This window comes from Enhydra lutris, unplaced genomic scaffold (genome assembly GCF_002288905.1).
Source record: "Enhydra lutris kenyoni isolate GAN:26980312 unplaced genomic scaffold, ASM228890v2 scaffoldscaffold118, whole genome shotgun sequence".
NCBI lineage: Eukaryota > Metazoa > Chordata > Mammalia > Carnivora > Mustelidae > Enhydra > Enhydra lutris.
Window position 1 is genome coordinate 638717 of NW_019154202.1, and position 23982 is coordinate 662698.

At 36.3% G+C, this 23982-nt stretch overlaps 1 protein-coding gene across 4 annotated transcripts in view; it reads left to right on the forward strand.

Annotated features, from left to right (window-relative positions):
* LOC111139787 (Ras related GTP binding B) overlaps positions 1–21650 on the forward strand; it is a 35406-nt gene extending 13756 nt beyond the window's left edge. For 3 of the 4 annotated variants that reach the window (XM_022492177.1, XM_022492174.1, XM_022492176.1), the window contains 5 exons: positions 9207–9302; positions 11494–11616; positions 18652–18743; positions 19785–19900; positions 21131–21650. In XM_022492177.1, coding sequence (XP_022347885.1) covers positions 9207–9302; positions 11494–11616; positions 18652–18743; positions 19785–19900; positions 21131–21228 — 525 coding nt within the window. In that variant the 3' untranslated portion in view covers positions 21229–21650. The remainder of the gene's footprint in view (positions 1–9206; positions 9303–11493; positions 11617–18651; positions 18744–19784; positions 19901–21130) is intronic. The other variant, XM_022492175.1, reaches the window with a different exon arrangement.
* The last annotated feature ends 2332 nt before the right edge of the window (positions 21651–23982 follow it).

Consider the following 23982-nt stretch of genomic DNA (forward strand, 5'->3'; position numbering starts at 1 on the left):
TGTAAAGTGATACTGTGTTCTGGTTTTAATTTGCACTTCCCTTATGATTAGTAATGTTGAAAATCTTTTTATGTGTGTTGGCCATCTGTATGTCTTCTTTGGAAAAATGTCTATTCAGATCCTTTACTCATTCCTTAAATTGGATTATTTGTTTTTTGGAGGGCTTGAATTGTTCAAGTTCTTTATATATTTTGGATTTTAACCCTTCATTAGATATATCATTTGCAGATATTTTCTCCCATGTGGTAGGTTGCCTTTTTGTTTTGTTGATGGTTTCCTGTATTATGTGAAAGCTTTTTATTTTTAAATAAAATTTAGATAAAATTTTAAATAAAATCAGTAGTTTGATTTTGCTTTTGTTTCTTTTGCCAGAAACCTAGAAAAATGTTTCTATGGCAAATGTCAAAGAAATTACTGCATGTATTTTCTTCTAGGAATTTATGGTTTCAGGTCTCACATTTAGGTCTTTAATCCATTTTGAGTTCATTTTTGTGTATCGTGTAAGAAAGTGGTCCAGTTTAATTCTTTTGCATGTTGCTGCCCACTTTTCTCAACAACATTTGTTGAAGAGACTTTTTCCTATTGTATATTCTTGCCTCTGTTATGGTAGATTAATTGAGCATATAAGCACTGGTGTATTTGTGCTATTCTATTCTGTTCCATGGTTCTAAGTGTCTGTTTTTGTGCCAGTACCATACTGTTTTGATTACTACAGCTGTGTAGTATATCTTGAAATCTGGGATTCTGATACCTCCAGTTTTGTTCTTTTTCAAGATTGCTTTGGCTTTTCGGGGCTTTCTGTGGTTCCATACAAATTTTAGGATTACTTGTTCTAGTTTTGTTAAAAATCCTGTTGGTGTTTTGGTAGGACTGCTTAAATCTGTAGATTGCTTTGGGTAGTATGGACATTTCAACTATATTTGTTCTTCCAGTCCATGAGCATGGAAAATCTTTTCCATTTGTTAGTGTCATCTTCAGTTTCCTTCTTCAGTGTGTTACAGTTTTCAGAGTACAGGTCTTTCATCTCCTTGGTTAAGTTTATTCCTATGTATTTTATTTTGTTTGGTACAAATATAAGTGGGATTGTTTTCTTAATTTCTCCTTCTACTTCATTTTAGTGTATAGAAATACAATAGATTTCTGTATATTAATTTTGTATCCTACAACTTCACTGAATTCATTTATCAGTTCTAATAGTTTTTGGTGGATTCTTTTGGGTTTTCACTATATAGTATCATGTTATCAGCATTGAGAGTTTTACTTCATCCTTACCAATAGGGATACCTTTTATTTCTTTTTCTTGTTTGATCGCTCTGGCTGAGACTTTCAATACTATGTTGAATAAAAGTGGTCAGAGTGGACATCCTTGTCTTGTTCCTGATCATAGAGGAAAGCTCCATTTTGCACCATTGAGAATGTTAGCTTTGGTTATTTCATGTATGGCCTTTATTATGTTGAGGTATGTTCCCTCTAAACCTACTTTGTTGAGAGTTTTTATCATGAATTAATACTGCATTTTGTCAGGTGCTCTCACTGCACCTGTTGAAATGATCATACGGGTTTTATTCTTTCTCTTGCTAATGTGATATATCACATTGATTGATTTGCAAATATTAAATCCCCTTTGCATCACAGAAATAAATACCACTTGATCATGGTGAATGATTTTTTTTAAGATCTTATTTGTCAGAGAGAGAGCACAAGTAGGGGGAACAGGCAGAGGGAGAAGCAGGCTCCTCACTGAGCAAGGAGCCCAGTGTGGGACTCGATCCCAGGATCCTGGGATCATGATTCAAGCCAAAGGCAGACACGTAACTGACTGGCCCACCCAGGCATCCCAATGAGTGATTTTTTTAAATGTATTTTTAGATTCAGTTTGTTAATATTCTATTGAGGATTTTTGCACCTCTGTTCATCAGTGATTTTGTCTGTAGTCTTCTTTTCTGTAGTTTATGTGGTTTTGGTATCAGGGTAATGCTGGCCTCATAGAATGAATTTGGAAGCTTTTCCTTCCTTGTCTATTTTTTTTAATAGTTTGAGAAGAATAGATATTAACTCTTCTTTAAATGTTTGGTAGACTTCACCTGTGAAGCATCTTATCCTGTACTTTTTTGTTGTTGTTGATTTTGGGATTTTAATTGATTACAGATTCAGTTGCATTGCCAATAATTGGTCTGTTCATATTTTCTATTTCTTCCTGTTTAAGTTTTGAGAGGTTATATATTTCTTGGAATTTATCCATTTCTTCTAGGTTGTCCAGTCTTTTGGCACATAAATTCTCATAATGTCTTATAATCTTTTGTATTTCTGTAGTTCTGGTTGTTATTTCTCCTCTTTTCGTTGGTGATTTTATTTGAGTCCTCTTTATTTTCCTAGTTAAGTCTGGCTAAAAGTTTATCAATTTTTTTGAGCTTTTTGGAAAACTCGCTCCCGGTTTCATTGACCTGTACTGTTGGTTTTTTAGTCTCTATTTCATTTATTTCTGCTCTGATCTTTATTATTTCTTTCTAATTGCCTTTGAGCATTTTTTTCTAGTTCCTTTATTAATTTTTTTTAGATTTTATTTCTTTCTTTCAGCGAGAGTATGAGCAGGGAAAGAAGAGGGAGAGGAAGGAGGGGAAAGAATATCAAGCAGACTCTGTGCTAAGTGCAGAGTCTGACCCTTATCCCAGAGATCACAATCTGAGCTGAAACCAGGATTCGGATGCTTAACCAACTGAACCACTCTGCACCTCTCTAGTTCCTATAGGTGTAAAGTTTGGTTGTTTATTGAAGATTTTTCCTTCTTGAGATAGGCCTTTGTTGCTATTATTATCTTCCCTCTTATAACAGCTTTTCCTGCATTCCAAATATTTTGGATCATTGTGTTTCCATTTATCTTCATGTAGTTTTTGATTTCCTTTTATTTCTTGGTTGATCCATTCATTGTTTAGTACCATGTCATTTAGTCTCCATGTATTTGGGTTCTTTCCAGATTTTTTCTTGGGATTGATTTCTAGTTTTGTACCACTGAGGTCAGAAAACATGCATGATATACTCTCACTGTTTTGATTTATTGAGACTTGTTTTGTGACATATCATGATCTATTCTGGAAGATGTTCCATGTGCACTTTAAAAGAGTGTATTCTGCTGTTTGGGGATGGAATGTTCTGAGTGTATCTTAGTTATATCTGATCCAATGTCCACTGTTTTTTGGTGATTTTATGTCTGGATGATCTATCCATTGATGTAAATGGGGGTATTAAAGTTCCCTACTTTTATTACTTTCAATTCTTGTCTTTATGTTTATGTTTATGTGTTTATGTTTCTTTTGTTTCTCTCTTTTTTTTTAAGAGAGAAGCAAGAGCATGGGTAGGTTGGTGGGGGTTGCAGAGGGAGAGGAAGAGAGAGAATCCCAAGCAAGCTCCATGTGGAGCCTGAGCACAGGGCTCAGTATTACAAACCTGAGATCATGACCTGAGATCATGACTCTTGAACTGAAACCAAGAGTTGGAAACTCACCCCACTGAACTACCCAGTTACCCCTGTGTTTATGTTTCTCTATTTAGGTATTCCCATGTTGAATGCATATTTATAATTATTCTATCCTCTTGTTGGATTGTTCCCTTTATCATCATGTAGTGTGCTTCATTGTCTCTTGTTACAGTGTTTATTTTAAAGTCTATTTTGTCTTATATAAACATTGCTATCCCATCTTTGTTTTTGCTTCCATATGCATGGTAAATGTTTTTCCATCCCTTCATGTTCAACCTCCATGTGTCTTTAGGTATGAAATGAGTCTCTTGTAGGCAGCATATGGATGGGTCTTGGTTTTTATACATGCAGTCACCCTGTGTTTTTTAGATTTTTTTTTTTTTGACAGATCACAAGTAGGCAGAGAGGCAGGCAGAGAGAGAGACAGGAGGAGGAGGCAGGCTCCCTGCTGAGCAGAGAGCCCGATGTGGGACTCGATCTCAGGACCCTGAGATCATGACCTGAGCCTAAGGCAGAGGCTTTAACCACTGAGCCACTCAGGCGCCCACCCTGTGTTTTTTAATTGGAGCATTTAGTCCATTTAAATTCAATGTAATTATTGATAGATATGTACTTACTGTCATTTTGTTATATTTCACAGTTCTTGTACTTTTTCTGTGTTTTTTTTTCTTCTCTTGCTCTCTTCCTTTATGGTTTGATGGCTTTCCATAATGATATGCTTGGATTCCTTTCTCCATTTATTTGGTTATCTATTACAGGTTTTTGATTTGTGTTTATCAGTAAGCTCATATATAACATCTGATGCATATAACAGTCTATATTAAGTTGATGGTCCCTTAAATTTGAGCACATTATAAAAGTACTAAATTTTTACACCCCTCCAACAATGTTTTATGCATATGATGTCATAATTTGTATCTTTTTTTTTTTTTTTTTAAGATTTTATTTATTTATTTGACAGAGAGAGATCACAAGTAGGCAGAGAGGCAGGCAGAGAGAGAGGAAGGGAAGCAGGCTTCCTGCTGAGCAGCGAGCCCGATGCGGGACTCGATCCCAGGACCCTGGGATCATGACCTGAGCCGAAGGCAGCGGCTTAACCCACTGAGCCACCCAGGCGCCCCAATTTGTATCTTTTTATTTTGTGAATCCATAGACTGATTTTTATAGATATAACTGATTTTACACCTTTTGTGTTTAACCTCCATATTGGTTTTGTAAGTGATTAGTCTACTACTTTCATTATGTTTTTATTTACCTATGAAATGTTTTCCTTTCATAATTTTCTTTCTCCTGATTATGGCCTTTTCTTTCCCCTCAAAGAATTCCCTTTAACTTTTATTGTAAGGCTGGTTTAATGGTGATGAAAGCCTTTAACTTTTGTTTGTCTAGAAAACTCTGTTTTTCCTTCTATTCTAAATAATAGCTTTGCTGGGTAAATTATTTGTGGTTGTAGATTTTTTCCTTGTAGTATTTTGAGTATGTCCTGCCACTGTCTTCTGGTCTGCCAAGTTTCTGGTGAAAATGCAGTGGGTAACCTTATGGGATTTCCTTTGTGTCTAACTTTCTTATGCTGTTTTTAAAATTCTCTCTTTATCACTACTTTTTGCCATTTTAATTTTTATGTTTCTTGGTGTGGACTTCCTCAGGTTGGTTTTTTTGGGTGCTTTCTGTGCCTCCAAGATCTTGATATCTATTTCTTTCTCCAGATTAGGGAATTTTTCAGCTGTTATTTCTTCAAATAAATTTTCTGCCTCCTTCTCTCTTCTGGAATCCCTATAATCTAAGTGTTTTTACACTTGATTATATTGCTGAGTTTCCTTAACCTAGTCTTATTTTTTATTCTTTTTGTTTGTTTGCTATTTTGTTTGGTTGCTTTTTATTAACTACTCTGTCTTCCAGCTCTCTGATCCATTCTTCTGCCTCCTCTAATCTGCTGTTGATCGCCTCCTGTGTATTTTTAATTTTGGTTATTGAGTTCTTCGTTTCTTATTTGCTTTACTTTCTCTTTGGTAAGAGTTGCACTGAGATTCTCCACTCTTTTCTGAAATCCTGTGAGTATCGTTATGACCATTACTTTGTGTTCTTTATCACACATATCGGTTATCATCATTTCATTTAGCTGTTTTGCTGTTGTTTTGTCCTGTTTTTTTTTTTTTCCATTTGGATCATATCCCTCTGTCTCCTCATTTTATCTAATTTTCTGTGTTTGTTTCTGTGTATTAGGAACATCGTTTTTATCTCCTGATGTTGGAAGTAAAGGTCTTATGAAGAAAAGCTCCTTTGGTGGCCTGTAGCACATGTCCCCTGTTTAACAGAACCAGGTGCTTCAGGAGTTGCTCCTACGTGGATTGTGTGCACCATGCTCTTCTGTTTGAGCTGTGTTTGCCTTTAGATCAGTATATTAGTATGGCCCACTTTGCCTGTTGTGCACACGCTTGGTAGGATTTGGTCTCTGTGCTGTTAGGGGTCAGTCTGAGGCTGCTGTGGACTTATCATTTTTGGATGCTTTCAGCAGTCAGATCAGATGCCTGTTCTCAGCATGTTTGCAGGAGCTACAGTAACACCAAACTGCAGGGTGCTCTCCCTGCCTTGTCCCCTGAGAGGTTTTTGTTGGTGTGTAGGCCCAGGAGTCAGGCCAGTTTCCTGCAGGGGCTACAGAGATACTGTTTGACAGAGTACTTTCTTTTCACTACCAGTTATTAGGTTTGGCTGCTGGGGCTGTGTTTATTGTTATCTTCCCTTTTCCCTGAGACAGGAGTAACTTTGGAGTTATGCTGGCCCCTGCCAAGGCTCCTTTCAGGATGAGACATGCAAGAGCTGCTTTGGAAGGACTCCTGCTGCATGGAGCAGGTTGGATAGGATGGATCTGCAGGAGATTGTGGTGGTGAGGTACATAGTGCTAGTAAGGAAAGTAGAGAGTGTTTGTGGTATTTTCTGCAAGTGTCCGGCTATTTACACTGGGGATGCAGAGAGAAATGGTGCCTACCAGTTCTTTTATTCTTAGAGAAGTCTCCTAAAGATCCCTTGCCCTCTTTCATGTATTCTGAGATTAGTAAATTAATCTCTTTCATGTGTACCCTAGGCGCTTTTCCACTGCTGTTTCTATATTGTATCTCCGTGGAAATGTTTGATATGCTGGCTCTTTGAGAATGAAGACTTAGTTCCCTGTTACCTTCCAGCTCTCACAGAGCTGAGCCAGCTGAGTTTAAAGTACATGAAGTTAAGTTCCCTGGTTATAAAAGCTGAAAAAATTAAGCCCTGCTTGTTTTCAAGCCAAATGTTATGGGGACTCATCTTCCTAGTGCATCTAGTGCACCTAGGTCTGGGGTGCCCTAGTGTGGGGTCTAGTTCTCTCCCTTCTTTATTCTTGTGGTGTCCCTCTCACTTGTGATTAGTCTGTTTGAGAGTTTGGTTCCCCATGTCTCTGCCCCTCCTACCCTTTTCAATGTGTTCTCTCCATGATTAGCTGTAGAAAGTCTGTTTTGCCAGTCTTTGGGTCATTTTCTGGGTTGGTGGCACTGATGTGGCTGTTTTATATGTATGTTTGTGGGACAAGATGAGCTTAATATCCTCCTATTCCACCATCTTCCCCATTTATAGCCTCCTTTATATACCTTTATGTTTGCTGCCCCTGTTTTATTGTTCTTCAGAATAGGCAGTTATTGCCCAGGCTAGAAGACCCACCAGGGATGAGATGAAAAACGATTATAGCTGTCACTGGGTTGACTTAGGAAACATGTATGCACCAGTGGAAGTGCAGTCACACTGTGTTAAGCTCACTGCCAAGTCCTTTTTAATTGCAATGTGTGGTATCTTTGCCTTCTTTTCTAGCATGGGGATTAGTACACATAAATTTAAACCAAGAAACAAATATAGTCCAGCTTTAGTTTATATGGTATAAAATAGGAGAATTTTCTCTTTCTAAGCTAAAAGAGAAGATCGTCTAAGAATAATGGTAAGAAAAGCAGTTTTAGAATATTTTGGTGATGTAGAAGAATTCAGTTCCTTTTTGGATTGGAGCCTAGGAGTCTAAGGATATCCTTTATTTAAATGATTTTTTTGGTAACAGCTGTGGTCAGGAATACTTTTTTCTATAACTAGTTGCAGTATTGCCTCCAATGTTTCAGTGTTTGGGCATGTTTTGGTGTTTCTGAGTAAGCTTACAGGCCTTCACAAATGACTTGGCAGGATTCTGTATTTGACTCTGAAAATTACTTTTGAGTATGTAGTCTTTTTTCCTTCTCCCTCTCTTTTTCTCACTAAGTATTAATTCCATTGTAATTCAGCAGAAAATTCTGTAAGTAGGTTGGGTTTTCAGATTGTGAGGGCTGTGTTATTATTATTATTGCTGTTGTTTTGTTTTCTGTTCTGTTTCCTTTAAAAATCATTTCATTCCCTGGCCCAATTTGCTATAGAAAAACAACATTCCAACAAATGAGGTCCTTATGGATTTTTTAAATTACTTTTCATTATTTGTTAATCAACTTATTGTCTCCTACATGCTTTTATGTTATATCCTCAAAAATATATTAATGTTCTTTGTGGGATTCTAAGCTCAATTAATAAACCCCATTTCATTAAAGATTCAAACTTTCAAATCTTGAAGTCAGAGTGGCTAGGGTGCCTCCCTAAAACTCAATTTCAAGATAGATATTTCCCTCTGTATGTGTGTGTGTTCTCCAGATAAACAGAACCAATAAGAAGTGTGTGTGTGTGTGTGTGTGTGTGTGTAAAGAGAGGGATTGGCTGATTGATTGATTGATGGATGGATGGATGGATTTTTAAAGAATTGACTTACACAACTATTGAGACTGGCAAGTCCAAATCTGCAGGGCAGGCTAGTAGGCTGGAGATCCAGGAAAGACTAATATTGTATCACATATCAGAAGTCAGACTGGAGGCAGAATTCCTCCTTCCTGTGGGATGGCAGTCTTTATCTCTTAAAACCTTCAACTAATTGCGTAAAGCCAACCCACATTTTGGAGGGGAATGTTCTTTGCTTCGTCTACTGACATAAATATTTATCTCACTTAAAAACTCTTCATGGTAAAATCTAAACTGGTATTTGACCAGATGTCTGGGTACTGTGGCCTAGCCACATTGATACATAAAATTGGCTATCACAGTGTGTACATACACTCACTACAAATCCACCCAGTCATGGAAAATATCTGTAGATACATATTTGTATATATTAGATAGATACTCTTTAATGTGCATTTGGGTGTGTGTACATAAATATGTGTAAGATAGATATTTGTATTTGTGTGTGGGGGGGTTATATCTATATAGCCAAATAAAAAGTCCATTCAGAAGTAATATATATGAGTATATGCATATATTTGTGTGAGAGAAAGATATCTACAAAAGTGAAACTATTTTATTTTACCATATTACTATCTAAAAATGACACAGATTAGGTGATTTGGAATGTTAGATATATTTTATTAACATTCCTCTGTATGGTGAATTTTTTTTTCCCCAACACAGTGCTCTCAGTGAGTACTCGGCAGAAGCAGCAGAGACCTGAAGAATTCTAGTAGCTGTTGTACTTTTAGACCTGACCTGAAATGATTTCTGCCATCCTAGTTCATGAAGTAATGAAAAATTACTTGAAAAATTCCTCTGAGGAAAGAGGAAATGGTCCTGTTTAAAATACACTGAAATAGTTACATCTCAGATTTTGCAGAAGACCTGTTATATTGATCTATATTTGGACTTTTTAATTCAGATTTTTAAAGAGCGAGAAGAAGATCTGAGGCGTTTGTCTCGCCCACTGGAATGTTCTTGTTTCCGAACATCTATCTGGGATGAAACTCTTTATAAGGTGTGTATGTTTCCCTGAGCTCCCTTATTTTAAGATCATGAGAAAAAGTTAAAAGGGTATTGTCAAAAGTAAAAGATTTTAATCTCTGTTATACCCATTTAGATGTGTTGAATTTAAAAAAAAAGAAATAATCTACAATAAATTGTTTGAAAACTATCAAACTTAACTTTAAGAGATTTTGGTTTTGATCTTAAGATTGTGTTGCAGTACCTACCAAGTCACACTGAATTAGTCAGTTTTATGATGATTAATTTGATACTGATGCTTGTGACAGTAGAGGTTTCAATTACCATCATCCATTGTGATCTGTTGTGATCTCAATGCTGATTGGAGCTGTATCTAATATTGAGGTAACTCTTCAGGATATAAACTAGTCTGCTTCAGTTTGGATGGCATTAGAATAACAATATTTAGGGAAGAGTTTGGAGAAGGGAGTCTTATAATGAGATACTTTATGCCTAGAATGTGGTAGCTTCAACTTTCATGCCAAAGTGGGGATTAGCATTCTTCAACCAGGATTGTTTCCATTGCTGGGATGAATACCATACTGCCTGCAGTAGTTGTAGAGGTTACAACAGTAGCTGTGTTATGGACTAAACTGAAATTACCTTATTAGCACATAGGCTCGTTATCCTGCTTCCTCTCTTTCTCCTATGAGGTCTAGTGATTTGAAAGACTGGCTTCTTTGGGGTCCTTTCATGGTCAGACCTTTCCTTCAGACTGCTACTAGTATCCATTGAGAAGTCTGACTCTGAGTGGGAAAGCATCTTTCTCTGTCATTGGTAGCTACAGCCTCAGTATCAACTGCATCTGACAAGTATCTACAACCAGAGAAGCACGAAAACCTGATTTGCCAAGGAGAAAAATCAATGGACCTTAAAAAATAGCCATTGATTTATTTTTTCAACTAATTCTTTTTTTCCCAATATTATGTTGACCCAGCCTCACTCTAATAACAGATCATTTTGAGATACCTGTCTAGGAAATACTGCTCTAGATTAATTTGGGCCGAATTTCTCTCAAAGCCTTATTCCCATAGAACAGGTAACCGTGAATAAGGATGGACATGACGCACTGATAAGAACCAACTGCGGTGTGAAGGATGGCAATACATAACACGACCAAAGACAATTGGCTAATCACAACACTGCTGTGAGTGACAATGTCTCTGCTGTGGTTAGCTTTGGTGCCTTCTCCAAGGTAAATTCAGCAGTGACATTAACACCGACCTGGGAACTTGAAACCTGAACCCCCATGCTTAAGTAATAAAACTAATTGGAACAGAGACATAGCACTACTATCTTCTACATCAATGTTGCATAGAGCTGACTTAAATTTTTATATTGTTTTATTCTACAAGCACTCATTGCATATCTGCTTGATGTTTTTGGACACACAAATGACTAAGACCAGGTTCCTGCCCTCTAGTAGGGGAGAAAAGAACATTATACAGCTTACTAGACAAATTGGAAGGAATTACTACAATGGAAATGCAAATAAAAGAGCCTTAAGAGAATAGAGGGAGGGTATGGTTAATTCCAACTCCTTATGTTAGTCATACTTCTCTAGATGAAGTCTACTTTAGGGAAGCACACCACTGGACCATTTTTAATTCAATTGGATCAATAACATATAGCTGACAATAAGCCTTTTGAAATGATAATGCTACTAATTTCTCTTATAATTTCTTTTGTACGTTATCCCATTGAGGGGAGGGGACATTTTTCTGTGTGACTCTGATATTTTTACAAAAGTGATTCTTAGATTTATGTTAAATATAACATTATTAAGTTCTGATCTTTAGAGCAGTCTGCATTATTGGACTTAAATATTTGTTGAATGGCTGGATTAGAAACTTCTTATTTGGCCCAGTAAATCAGAGTTTACAATTATTCCTAAGGCAAATGTGGAACTAAATTAATATTTTTTTGAGAATTATCAATGGAAAGAAGTTTTCTAGCATTTTACAAATGTTTGAAACTTTAAAAAATTCCAGCTGAAGGATAAAAATCAAATAGTAGCTTCATCTTCTCATTTTATTTGTGTTATATCATATTTGTTACCAATGTTTGTTTGGGACTCAAATATTACCATATCTTGCTGTCCATATGTTGTAGTGTACTTACTCATTTGCAGAGGTCCAGGACTGGGTACCTGTTAGTAACATTACACTGTACTTCTGTTCTGTTAGGCTTGGTCCAGCATTGTTTATCAGCTGATTCCCAATGTTCAGCAGCTGGAAATGAACCTACGGAATTTTGCTGAAATTATTGAGGCTGACGAAGTGCTTTTGTTTGAAAGAGCTACTTTTCTGGTGAGAAATTTCTATTCTGCAGATATACTTCACACTTAACTTTCTTCTGTCAAGCAACAGAGAACAACACGTTGCTATTTTCAGGAAAAACCTTTTCTCCTCTTGTCTTTACATCAGCATGTATAACCTTAATTACAAAATAGTATTGTTAGCAGGTGACCTGAAAGAAGTCCTTTGGTGTGTAGCTCTTTAGTAGTTAGTAAAATTTAGATTTTTACAAGCAGGCCTTACTATAGAGTTTAGATTATTTCTGCTAATACTTCATTTGTGTTAAAGAATTCCCAATTTCCTATTGACTTTTATTGTGAAATGAGGGGTATTTTCCTTTTGATAAAATTCTCATCCCACTCCTTTCTCCAAAAGACTGATATGAAGACTTTTAACATGGAAGAGGTGTAATGGTCATCTCAGTGACATAACTAAGAATTCAGATGGAGAGGTGGAAGGGGAAAGAGGCACCTTGGTATTTTTCTTACATAAATTCAGCTTAACTGAGGAGCCTACTGTGTACATGGCCCTGAGGGGGATGTAATATTGTGTTTATAAGTAAAATTTTAAAGAATAATAACAAACTAATTTGAGATGTCACAAAGTACTGCATAAGTAATTGCTGATCAGTTTAATAAATATAACTCTAAGAGCAGCTCACAGTAAATAATATGCTTCTAAGCTCTATCAGTGCCTGGTGAATTTTATTGATTGATTGATTGATTAGCTGATTGGTGATTTTAAAACACATTTCTAAATTTCGAGCTTGGTTCCCTTTCTATAAAATAGAGATAACATATCTGTAAGTTTATTATATGGGTTAAAATGGGACAATGTAATGTTAAGCCCTAATGCAAAACTTAGCATATAGTCAGTAAACTATTAAATGTTGGTTCCTTCTGCTATTATTACAGCAGAGGGCAGAGAATGCAGACTATAATTTTTACTCCTTCCTTTGTGGAAACATTATTTGTAACTTTTGCCATGATTGTGAGTCATACTTCCTTCTAAGTGGTATAGCTGTGGCAAGGAGTCCTAACTAGAGTGTCTTTCTGCCTGAGCCCATTGGCAGGGGTCACTTGCTTGCAATTATACTACCCTGTGTCTTCTTTTGCTGATAATGTAAAAAGCAACAAACAAGTGAGCTATTCTGATCATCTTGGTATGCACAACATGGCAGAATCCTCCTTTCAGCAGGATTCTCTTGCCTTATTCATTACATGTGATCATAGAGGTTAACCTAGTATAAGCTCCCTATTCCTCAATAACAGTAACAGGTGGCTTTGGTTTCTCTTGAAGACCAAGATTATTTGTGATGGACCATTTTCACTGAGGGGTTTGAAGTCAAGCAAGGGGAACCTGTTCCACCATTGATCTAGAAATTACCTTTTGAAAGTTTCACATGGTTTCAGTAAATTGCCCTGTGAATTTTATTCTGGTGAGCAACTCACTTTTGCGTCCTACTAGAAACTTTATATCTGAATATTCAGCCTGTAGGAAATACATGGTTTTATTAAAATCTGAAAGTGTTAGAGGAAGTGTTTTTAGCTAACATGGGTGTCCATAATGAGTAAGTTCATGTATAAATAGTAAATCCTTTGAGGTGGGAAACCTTTAGTTAAAACTTTTATTGTTTTTTATGCTTATTTTACTTAAAATTTTTTAAATGTTTATTTTAATTCCAGTTAATATACATGTTATATTAGTTTCAGGTATAAAATACAGTGATTCAACAATTCCATATATCACACTGTGCTCATCACCACGAATTGCACTCCTTAATTGCCATTGTCTGTTGAATCCATGCCCCCACCCGTCTGTCCTCTAGTAACCATAAATTTGTTCTCTATGATTAAAAGTATGTTTCTTGATTTCTTGATTTGTCACTCTTTCCTGTTTTTTTTCCCCTTTGCTTGTGTGTTTTGTTTCTTAAATTCCACATATGAATAAAATCATATATTTGTCTTTCTCTGACTGACTTATTTCGCTCAGCATGGTACTCTCCAACTCCATCCACGTCATTGCAAATGGCAAGATTTCATTCTTTTTATGACTAATATTCCATTGTGTATGTGTATGTGACATCTTGTTATCCACTCATCAATTGATGGACACTGGGGCTGCTTCTATATCTTAGCTATTGTAAATACCACTGCTATACATTTAGGGGTGGGTATGTATATCCCTTTAAATTAGTGTTCTTGTATTATTTGGATGAATACCCACAAGTGTGATTCCTCGATCATAAGGTAGTTTTATTTTTAACTTTTTGAGGAACTTCCATACTGCTTTCCCAAAGTGGCTGCACCAGTTTGCATTCCCACCAACAGTGCAAGAAAGTTCTTTTTTCTCCACATTCTCACCAACACCTGTTCTTTCTTGTGTTGTTCATTTTATGCATTTTAACAGGTGTGAGGTGATTTCTCATTGTAGTTTTGACTTATATTTTCCTGATGATGAATGATGTCAAGCATCTTTTCATGTGTCTGTTGCCCATCTCTATGTCTTTGGAGAAATGTTTGTTCATGTCTTCTGCCCATTTCTTTTTTTTTTTTTTTTCTTTTTCTTCTGCCCATTTCTTAAGTGGATTATTCATTTTTTTGGGTGTTGAGTTATATAAGTTCTTTATATTTAGGGGGTATTAATCCTTTATCAGATATGTCATTTGCAGATATCTTCTCCAATTCCATAGGTTGCTTTTTAGTTTTGTTGATTGTTTCCTTTGTTGTGCAGAAGCTTTTAATTTTGACATAGTTCCAGTAGTTGATTTTACTTTTGTTTCCCTTGCTTCAGGAGACATATCTAGCAACAGGATTATGTGACCAATGTCAAGGAAGTTACTGCTTGTGTTCTCTTCTAGGATTTTTATGGTTATAGGTCTCACATATAGGTCTTTCATCATTTTGTGTATGGTGTACAAAAGTGGTTCAGTGTCATTCTTTTACATGTTGCTGTCCAGTTTTCCCAACATCATTTGTTGAAGAGACTGTCTTTTTTCCTATTATGTTTTTTCCTCCTTTGTCAAAGATTAACTGACCATGTAATTGTAGATGTATTCCTGGATTTTCTATTCTGTTCTATTGCTCTCTGTTTTTGTGCCATTACCATACTGTTTTGATCACCGCAGCTTTATTATGTAACTTGAAGTCCAAAATTGTCATACCTCCAGCATTGCTTTTCTTTTTCAAGATTGCTTTGTCTATTCGGCGTCTTTTATGGTTCCATGCAAATATTAAAATTGTTTCTTCTAGTTCTTTGAAAAAGTCTATTGGTATGTTAATAGAGGTTTCATTAAATATGTAGATTGCTCTGGGTATTATGAACATTTTAACAGTATTTTCTTTTCCAATCCATGAACATGCAGTGTTTTTCCATTTCTTTGTGTCCTTATCAATTTCTTTTATCAGTGTTTCCTTATTTTCAGAGTACAGGTCTTTCATCTCTTTGGTTAGGTTTATTCCTAGGTATCTTCGAATTTTTGTTGAAATTGTAAGTGGTGTTGCTTTTGTAATTTCTCTTTCTGCTGCTTCATTATTGGCATATACATGGGCAAAAGAATTCTGTACATTGATTTTGTATCCTGCAACTGTAATGAATTTATCAGTTCTAGCAGTTTTTTGATACAGTCTTTCAGGTTTTCTGTATATAGTATCATGTGCCCTGCCAGTAATCAATTGTTTACGTCTTCCTTACCAATTTGGATAATTTTTTTTTCTTTTTGCTGTATGATTGCTGTGTTAGGACTTCCATTGCTATGTTGAATAAAACTGGTGTGAGTGGACATCCTTGTCTTATTCCTGATTTTAGGGAGAAAGCTCTCAGTTTTTCTGTATTAAGGATGATGTTAACTGTGGGTATTTCATGTATGGCCTTTATTATTTTGAGGTATGTTCTCTGTAAACCTTTTTTGTTGAGAATTTTTATAATGAATGGATGTTGTACTTTGTCAGATGCTTTGTCTGCATCTATTGAAATAATCATATAGTTCTTACCCTTTCTCTTACTGATGTGATGTGTCATGTTGACTGATTTTCAAATATTGAACTACTTTTGTAAACCAGGAATAAATCCCATTTGATCATGGCAAATAATTTTTTAATGTATTTTTGAGTTTTGTTTGCTTGTATTTTATTGGTAGTTTTTACATCTATGTTCATCAGGGATGTTGACCTGTAGTTCTCTTTTTTATTGGTGTCTCTGTATGGTTTTGGTATCCGGGTAATACTGGCCTCCTAGAGTGAATTTGGAAGTTTTACTTCCTTTTCTATTTTTCGGAATACTGTGAGAATAGGCATTAACTCTTCTTTAAATGTTTAGTGGAATTCACCTGTGAAGCCACCTGGCCCTAAGCTTTTGTTATTGGGAGATTTTTTTTATTTCTGATTCAATTTCTTTGCTGGTTATCAGTCTGTTCAAGGTTTCTATTTCTTCCTGTTTCAGTGTTGGTAGTTTATATGTTCCTAGGAATTTATCCATTTCTTCTAGGTTGTCCAATTTGTTGGCATATAGTTTTAAATAATACTCTCTTATGATGTTCGTATGGTTGGTTGTTATTTCCCCTCTCTCATTTACGATTTTATTTATTTTGGTCCTTTCTCTTTTTTTCTTGATAAGTCCAGCTTAGAGGTTTATCAATTTTATTAACTTTTTTCAAAGAACAGCTCCTGGTTTCATTCATCTGTTCTATTGTTTTTTAAATTTCTTTACCATTTATTTCTGCTCTAATTTTTATTATTTCTTTCCTTCTGCTGGTTTAGGTTTTGTTCATTTTTCTTTTTCTACCTCCTTTAGGTATATGGTTAGCTTGATTATTTGAGATTTATCTTGTTGAGGTAGTCTTGTAATGCTATAAACTTCCCTCTTAGAAATGGTTTTGCTGCGGGCGCCTGGGTGGCTCAGTGGGTTAAGCCGCTGCCTTCGGCTCAGGTTATGATCTCAGGGTCCTGGGATCGAGTCCTGCATTGGGCTCTCTGCTCATCAGGGAGCCTGCTTCCCTCTCTCTCTCTCTGCCTGCCTCTCTGCATACTTGTGATCTCTGTCTGTCAAAGAAATAAATAAAATCTTTAAAAAAAAAAAAAGAAATGGTTTTGCTGCATCCCAGAGGTTTTGGACATTGTGTTTTCATTCTCATTTGTTTCCATGTACTTTTTTAATTCCTTCTTTGATTTCTTGGTTGAACCATTCATTGTTTAGTAGTGTGTTATTTAACCTCCATGTATTTGTGGTCTTTCCCATTTTTTTTGTTGTGGTTGACTTCTGATTTCGTAGCATTTTGGCCAGAAAATACGCATGGTGTGACTTCAATAATCTTGAATTTATTGAGGTTTATTTTAGGGGCTAATATGTGATCTTTTCTAGAGATTGTTCTGTGTGTACTCAAGAAGAATGTGTATTTTGTTTTGGGATGAAATATTCTGAATATATCTATTAAATCCATCTGTTCCATTATGTCTTTGAAAGTCATTGTTTCCTTGTTGATTTTCTGTTTGGATGATCTGTCCGTTGATGTAACTGTAATGTAAAGTTCCCTATTATTATTGTATTATTATTGATTAGTTCCTATGTTTGTTATTAACTGGTTTATATTTTGGGGTGCTCCTAGCTTGGGAGTCATGTAACTAGTTAACATGCCAAAGTCTTGTTCATTATAGGAATTAACCACGCAAATTACTCCACTGAGTAAGAACAGCCATGTACCACCATGCACAGAACTGGAAAAGACCTTTCACTGTCAATCCTGTCCATGTCCAGGCTGGGTGAGGTTTCCAGTGTTGAATCAAATTAAGCCACAGGCTCCTGGAAGGGTGGTGCCCTTTCCTCATTTCCTTTAAATTGCAGCTTTGTAACCTCTGGAACCTAAAGGTTCCCTTTGGAACCCAAAGACTTTGGTTTACTAGAAGCTACCTCACAGGTCTTGGTTATTGTGCTGCCGCATCGTCAATCAGCATCATTTGTGGTTGGAACTACAACAGTATCTGATCATCTTTGAACCTCTGACATTCATTCGTTTATATACATCTGTATATATATAGATATAAATATAGATATAGATGTATATATCTTATGTTCAGTTAGCCACTGTATAGTATATCATTAGTTTTTGATGTAGTGTTCAATGATTCATTATTCACATATAACATCCAGTGCTCATCACAACACTTGCCCTCCTTAATACCCATCACCCTGTTACCCCATCCCCCCAACCCTCCTCCCCTCTGAAACCCTCAGTTGTTTCCCAGTTATTTTGTCTCTCCTGGTTTGTCTTCCTTTCTGATTTCTCCCCTTTCAGATTTCCCTCCCTTCCCCTATGGTCCTCTGTGCTATTGCTTATGTTCCACATATGAATGAACCTCCAACATTCTTAATTAATGAAAGCATTCTTGGCAAATGTTTTCACTCTTGTCTATGTCCATCCAAGAATTAGACCTGTAGCAGTGCAATATTAATACCCCTGTCTATTCCTTTTAATCATGCCCTCAATTCTGAAAACCAACGAAATGGAACCAGTCTTATTCCATTATTACTAGCTGCCTATCCAGGCAGCTATGGAAAAAATCTTGCTTATACTTTATGGTCCTGCTTTGATCACTCTGTTTCAAAGTAAATACTTCAGGCCCATGGGACACTCAGGAGCGTGGAGAGGGTGCTGATAAGAAAGAGGTAGGGACAAATGGGGGCTTTCTTCACTGCATACTTAAGATTTTTAAATGTAATACCAAAAGCCACTATAAGTTACAGCTTTCATTAAAATTAATACATTAGGTAATATTTAATGATTAAAAGTAAGGAAGGAAGAATAGCACTGAACCAAAATAAATAATACTTTAATTCTCTAATAAAATTATAATGAAATACTACTGTTGGGTTATCTATAGGGATATTTAAATTGTACAGAACATTGGCATAATATGGGAAAGAAGAGACAGTAAGCCAGGTGCCAAGTCTACCTTGAAAATCAGGATGACCAGGAGACTGGCAGAGGTCTGCCTTGAGGAGTAAGTAGCAGAGGGTGATATGACTATTTAAAGGCATTGCTCTTTTTCATAGGTGATTTCTCACTATCAGTGTAAAGAGCAGCGTGATGCCCACAGATTTGAGAAAATCAGCAACATTATTAAGCAGTTTAAGCTGAGCTGTAGGTAAGCTATCTTGTGTGATTTATTTATGTCTAGAAAGAAATTATTGTCATTTTTGAGAGGTTCAAATAACTATAGTAGACTCTACTTCTGTATTCAGAAAAGAAAGCTAACCTTTAAGGGAACCTGCAATTCACTGAGGTAAAAGTCTTTGTCCTTTAATGCAAACTCAACTGATAGAGAAAAAGCATTGAAGAATAAGCAGAATACCCTTTTGAGATACTTAATCCTTTTTAGGAAGAAATAAACAGAAAATGTCCAAGAAAGTTTTGAAAAAGAAGAAAATTTATCCTACCAAATAAGATTTACTATAAAACTATAGTAATTAAAATAAGTAATGATTCAAGAATAGTATAGAATAGATTCTAGAAATGCCTGATCATGTTGTCTCACCTTTGATAAAATACAGTTTGAATCATAGCATTGTGAATATAGGAAGAAAGAATGATGGAACAGTATAATTTAGTAAAGATTTAATAAGCAAATTTCTTATCCTGGTAAAACTTTGATGCCCAGAAAAAGAACGGGTCTAAGTACAGGTATAAGTTTACTCTTTTTATGCCTTAGCACTATCTGAGACTTAATGATGTGTTCATGCCTACATTTTTAAGAAGAAATAGCAAGTGACATACAAATATAATTACCTTATTTGTTTTTGAAGAAATGGGAGCATTTCTTGAATTGCAATATAACTAACATTCAAAAATATAGTTATTAATCACAGTGATAGGAAAGTTTCAACTTAAGCTTCTTAAATATTAGAGAAATCTTTTGTGACATGATATTTTAACATGGATCTGGGTCTAAGCCCATTTTACAGTCAATATCAGGTCCTAATCCACTTTATGTCTAAGTTACTTTCCAGAACATACTAAATTCAGCATTAGAGTTTCCTTGGAAAACAAAGTGGGGTTAGTGATTAACTATCTTAATGAAGTGAGGAATCGAGGTATAATGCTATGAAATTTCTAACATAAAAGGTAAAAATGTTTTATATTGATATTATTTTATATTCTTTACCTCTTTTTCTCATTTTTCCTATAGCAAACTAGCTGCTTCTTTTCAGAGCATGGAAGTCAGGAACTCTAACTTTGCTGCTTTCATTGACATCTTTACATCCAACACTTATGTGATGGTCGTGATGTCTGATCCATCCATTCGTAAGTTTAAACTTAAATGACATAGACATAGGCTTAAAGCCACATTCCTTTTTTTTAAGATTTTATTTATTTGACAGAGAGAGAGAGAGAGAGAGATCAGAAGTAGGCAGAGAGGCAGGCAGCAGGGGCGGTGGTAGTGGGGAAGCAGGCCCCCTGCTGAGCAGAGAGCCTGATGCGGTCCTCGATCCCAGGACCCTGAGATCATGACCTGCACCAAAGGCAGAGGCTTAACCCACTGAGCCACCCAGGCACCCTTAAAGCCACATTCTTTAAACTAATTGACCTAGAGGTAGTACTTTATTAGATGATTAAAAAAAATTTTATAGTGGGGATGGTTGCAAAGCAGTATGAATATACTTAATGCCACTGACCTGTATATCTTGAAATGGTTAAAATGGTAATTTTTGTTATGTATATTTACCACAATGAAAAAGCTATTTCAATATTAGTAGTAAATAGTTTTTTGTTTCATAGACTTACATTTTGTAGCTTAAAAATAATTTAGACTCTAGGGTATTTTGTTTTTTCTTCATGGTATTTCAAAAATCTAGTAATTAAATCAAGGGATTTTAAAGAAAAGAGAATCCAAATGTATGATTTATGCTTCATATAGTAAACATTTTTTAAAAGACTAATCAATCTAAGTTCTGAACTACTAAATATTGAACGATTTTGTCATTGTATATTCTTAAGTACGATAGTCCCATATCTGTGTTGTTGGCATACAGGGAGGTATTTGGTACTTCCATGCCATAGTAGCCATATCCATCATAACCACTGAAATAAAGGCTCTAGCAGTATTTCTTTTTTTTTTTAATTTAAGTTCAATTAGCCAAGGTATATCATTAGTTATTGATATAATGTTCAATTATTCATTAGTTGAGTATTTCTAGGATTTTCTCAGAAGTTTAAATTATCTCTGATCCACTTGCTTTTCCTACTTTAGGTTAATATTAAAATACAACATAAGATAATGGGTTTTATTCTAAAAGTAAACCAAAAGATTTTGAAATTTCATTTTGGAAATGTAGTATTTAGTATATAAACAAATCATCTACTTATTCAGAAAAATTAAGTCATGGTTAACTTGAGACTTCCTATTCCTGTATGTTCTCTGTGACATACATTGAAAGATTTGGCTCTCTTTTTTCTATTTGTTTTTATTAGTCAGACATTGCTTTGGCTGCCTGTACTTATTTTGTTGGCTGTCTCCTCCATCCTTACCCTCAGCTTCTGCAGCTACTCTGATCAACATCCGCAATGCCAGAAAACACTTTGAAAAGCTGGAAAGGGTGGATGGACCAAAGCAGTGTCTTCTCATGCGCTAAACATTGCCAAATGTTGTTTCAAAAAACTTAGAAATACTGTTTCTTAATCTTAAGGTATTCATATATGTAGGCTTTGAACTGTGATGCTTACCACTTCTGTATTTCTTTCTTACTCTCTAGTCTTAATGTTTAACCTTGAATGCTGTTTACTAAAATAGCCAGTAAGAAGTTAGAAGATGAGCTGTTCATGGACTTGATGTGACATAAAATTATGTGATATGTAAGTGTTCTGATAACAAGATTCTAATAGTGTGTGTTCTGATAAACTGGTTCTAATAGTTGTGTATGCCAAAGCCTTTCCCAACATCATCTTGTTTTCCTTATCTGAAAATAATCTGTAAGTTTGGAATATTACTGTTTTCTCAGCATGCATTAAAAATATTACTTAACTTCAACTATAAATAAACATTTGCGGTTAGGGATTTCAGTGTCTGTTTTTCTTTTCCTTGTTTCTTCAAATTTTCCCTAAGAAAGAGCAAATGAATATCACAGTTATCCTATGGGGAGGGGATCTGCTGGTTGGGAAATATTACAGAATAAAGTGGGATAGGAAGGATGGAGGTAGATTATAGCCTTAAAGTTAGGTAGAAGAGTTTTAGATATAATGTGATAAGAAATAGGAAACCATTAAAGGCTTTTGAGGAGGGAAATTATATGAAAGGAATTTTGAAAGAAAATTAACCTAGATTGTATGGGCTGACTGGTGGCATTTGGGGAAGCTTTGGCAGTAATGTACACCTGAGGTGTGTTGAAAAGTCTCTTCCAGGATGCAGCTGGAGAAGGAATGAATAAAAAGTTGAGGGAAAAGAGGATTCATGAGATGTAAAACTTCCTTCTCTGTAGTCCAGAAATGGTTAATTTTATATATTTCATTACACCTAATGGGACATGCCTTCATTATGCTAGTCAAGTAGTATTAAAATATTTTTCAAGAAGTTCTGTTTTAGGAGAAGCACAGAAGATGGCAGAGGAGTAGGGGACCTTATTTCAGCTGGTCCCCTGAAATTAGCTGGATATTTACCAAACCATTTTGAACACCCATGAAATCAGCCTGAGATGTAAGAATATATATCCAGATCTCTACAAGCAGAAAATCTCCAGTATGAGGTGTGAAGGGCAGAGCCGTGATTCAGTAGACAGATGTTGGAAGATAATCAGAAGGGGGAGGGAGTCACCATAAGCTGGTGGTGGGAAGGTGATATAACCCCAGAGGACAAAAACATCCAGCTCTGGAGACCAGGCACAGAATCGCAGAGTGGTAGCAGCGGGGAAAGGACTTTAGTACAGCCCCAGAGAGGATCCAGGAGCTGTGGGTGGGTGCGTGCATGTGAACTAGGGGCAACTCAAAGTTTTACAAGCACAAAGGCCAGAGACGTGCCCTGCCCTGGGATTGACCTCTGGGAGAATTCCTGTGGGGTGCACCACGAGGGAGGCTGTGGTTTTTAGCAGCATAGACAGAAATGGAGACTGTGTGTCCTGGAAGGCTCAGTGAAGAGAGGACTGTGATTTCTCTGCTCCGGGTCAGAGGTTTGGGTGTAGTCATTTCACCTCTGACTCTTGGGAGAGATGGAAGAGACATGGGAAGCTGCCAGAGAACAAAAGGTCAAAAAACTGGTTTCCACTGAGCCCACCCTGCTCTGAGAGGAGGCAGGCCAACTCTGCCCAAGCAGGGTTGCATGAGTAACATGGTGGCAGTCCCCTCCCCCAGAAGACAAGCTGGAAGAACAAGAGGATGGCAACCCTAAGGTCCTTATAAAATGGTGTGCCGTGCTTTGGTCATGGTTAATACTTTGGACTCTACCTTCCCTCAACCACCCCTCAATAGAATGAATGACTAAGAGGAGGAACCCCCAACAAAGAAAAGAATCAGAGACTGTGGTCTCTACCACAGACTTAACGGGTATGGATATAAGCAAGATATCAGAGATAGATTTCAGGGTACCAATTATGAAGTCGATATCTAGGCTTGAGAAAAATATTAGCGACTGTATAGAATCTCTGAGGACATAAATGAGATCTGATCTGGCCAAACTTAAAAATGGTATGAATGAGATGGACTCTAAACTGAATACCCTGACAACGAGGCTAAAGGAGATAGAAGAATGAATTAGTGAGCTAGAACATACGATCATAGAAAAGAAGGAAACCAAGAAGGCCTGTAAAAAAGGTTTAAAGCACAAGAGATCAGACTCAGATATATTAATGACACCATGAAACATTCTAAAGCCAGAATTATTGGGTTCCCTGATGGGGTAGAGGGAGAGAGCAGAAGATATATTAGAGCAAATCGTAGTTGAGAACTTCCCTAATCTGGGAAAGGAAACAAGCATTCATGTCCAGGAGGCAGAGATCAGTGAGAACAGATCCCAAGATCAATGAGAACAGACCAGCACCCTGACATATAATAGTACAACTCCCAAATCTTAGAACCAAGGCAGCAGTCCTGAAAGCAGCTAGGGGTAAGAGATTTCTTACCTATGGAAGGATGAACATCAGAATAACATCAGACCTGTCCACAGAGACCTGGCTAGCCAGAATGGGCTGGCAAGATGTATTCAGGGTACTAAATGATAAGAACATGCAGCCAAGGATACTTTATCTACCAAGGCTGTCATTCAGAATGGATGGAGAGACAAGGAGTTTAAAGGACTGGCAGAAATTGAAAGAATATGTGACAAACAAGCCAAACCTGCAAGAAATATTAAAGGGGTCTATAAAAGAAGAAAGGCCCTCAGAGTAATATAGACCAGACAT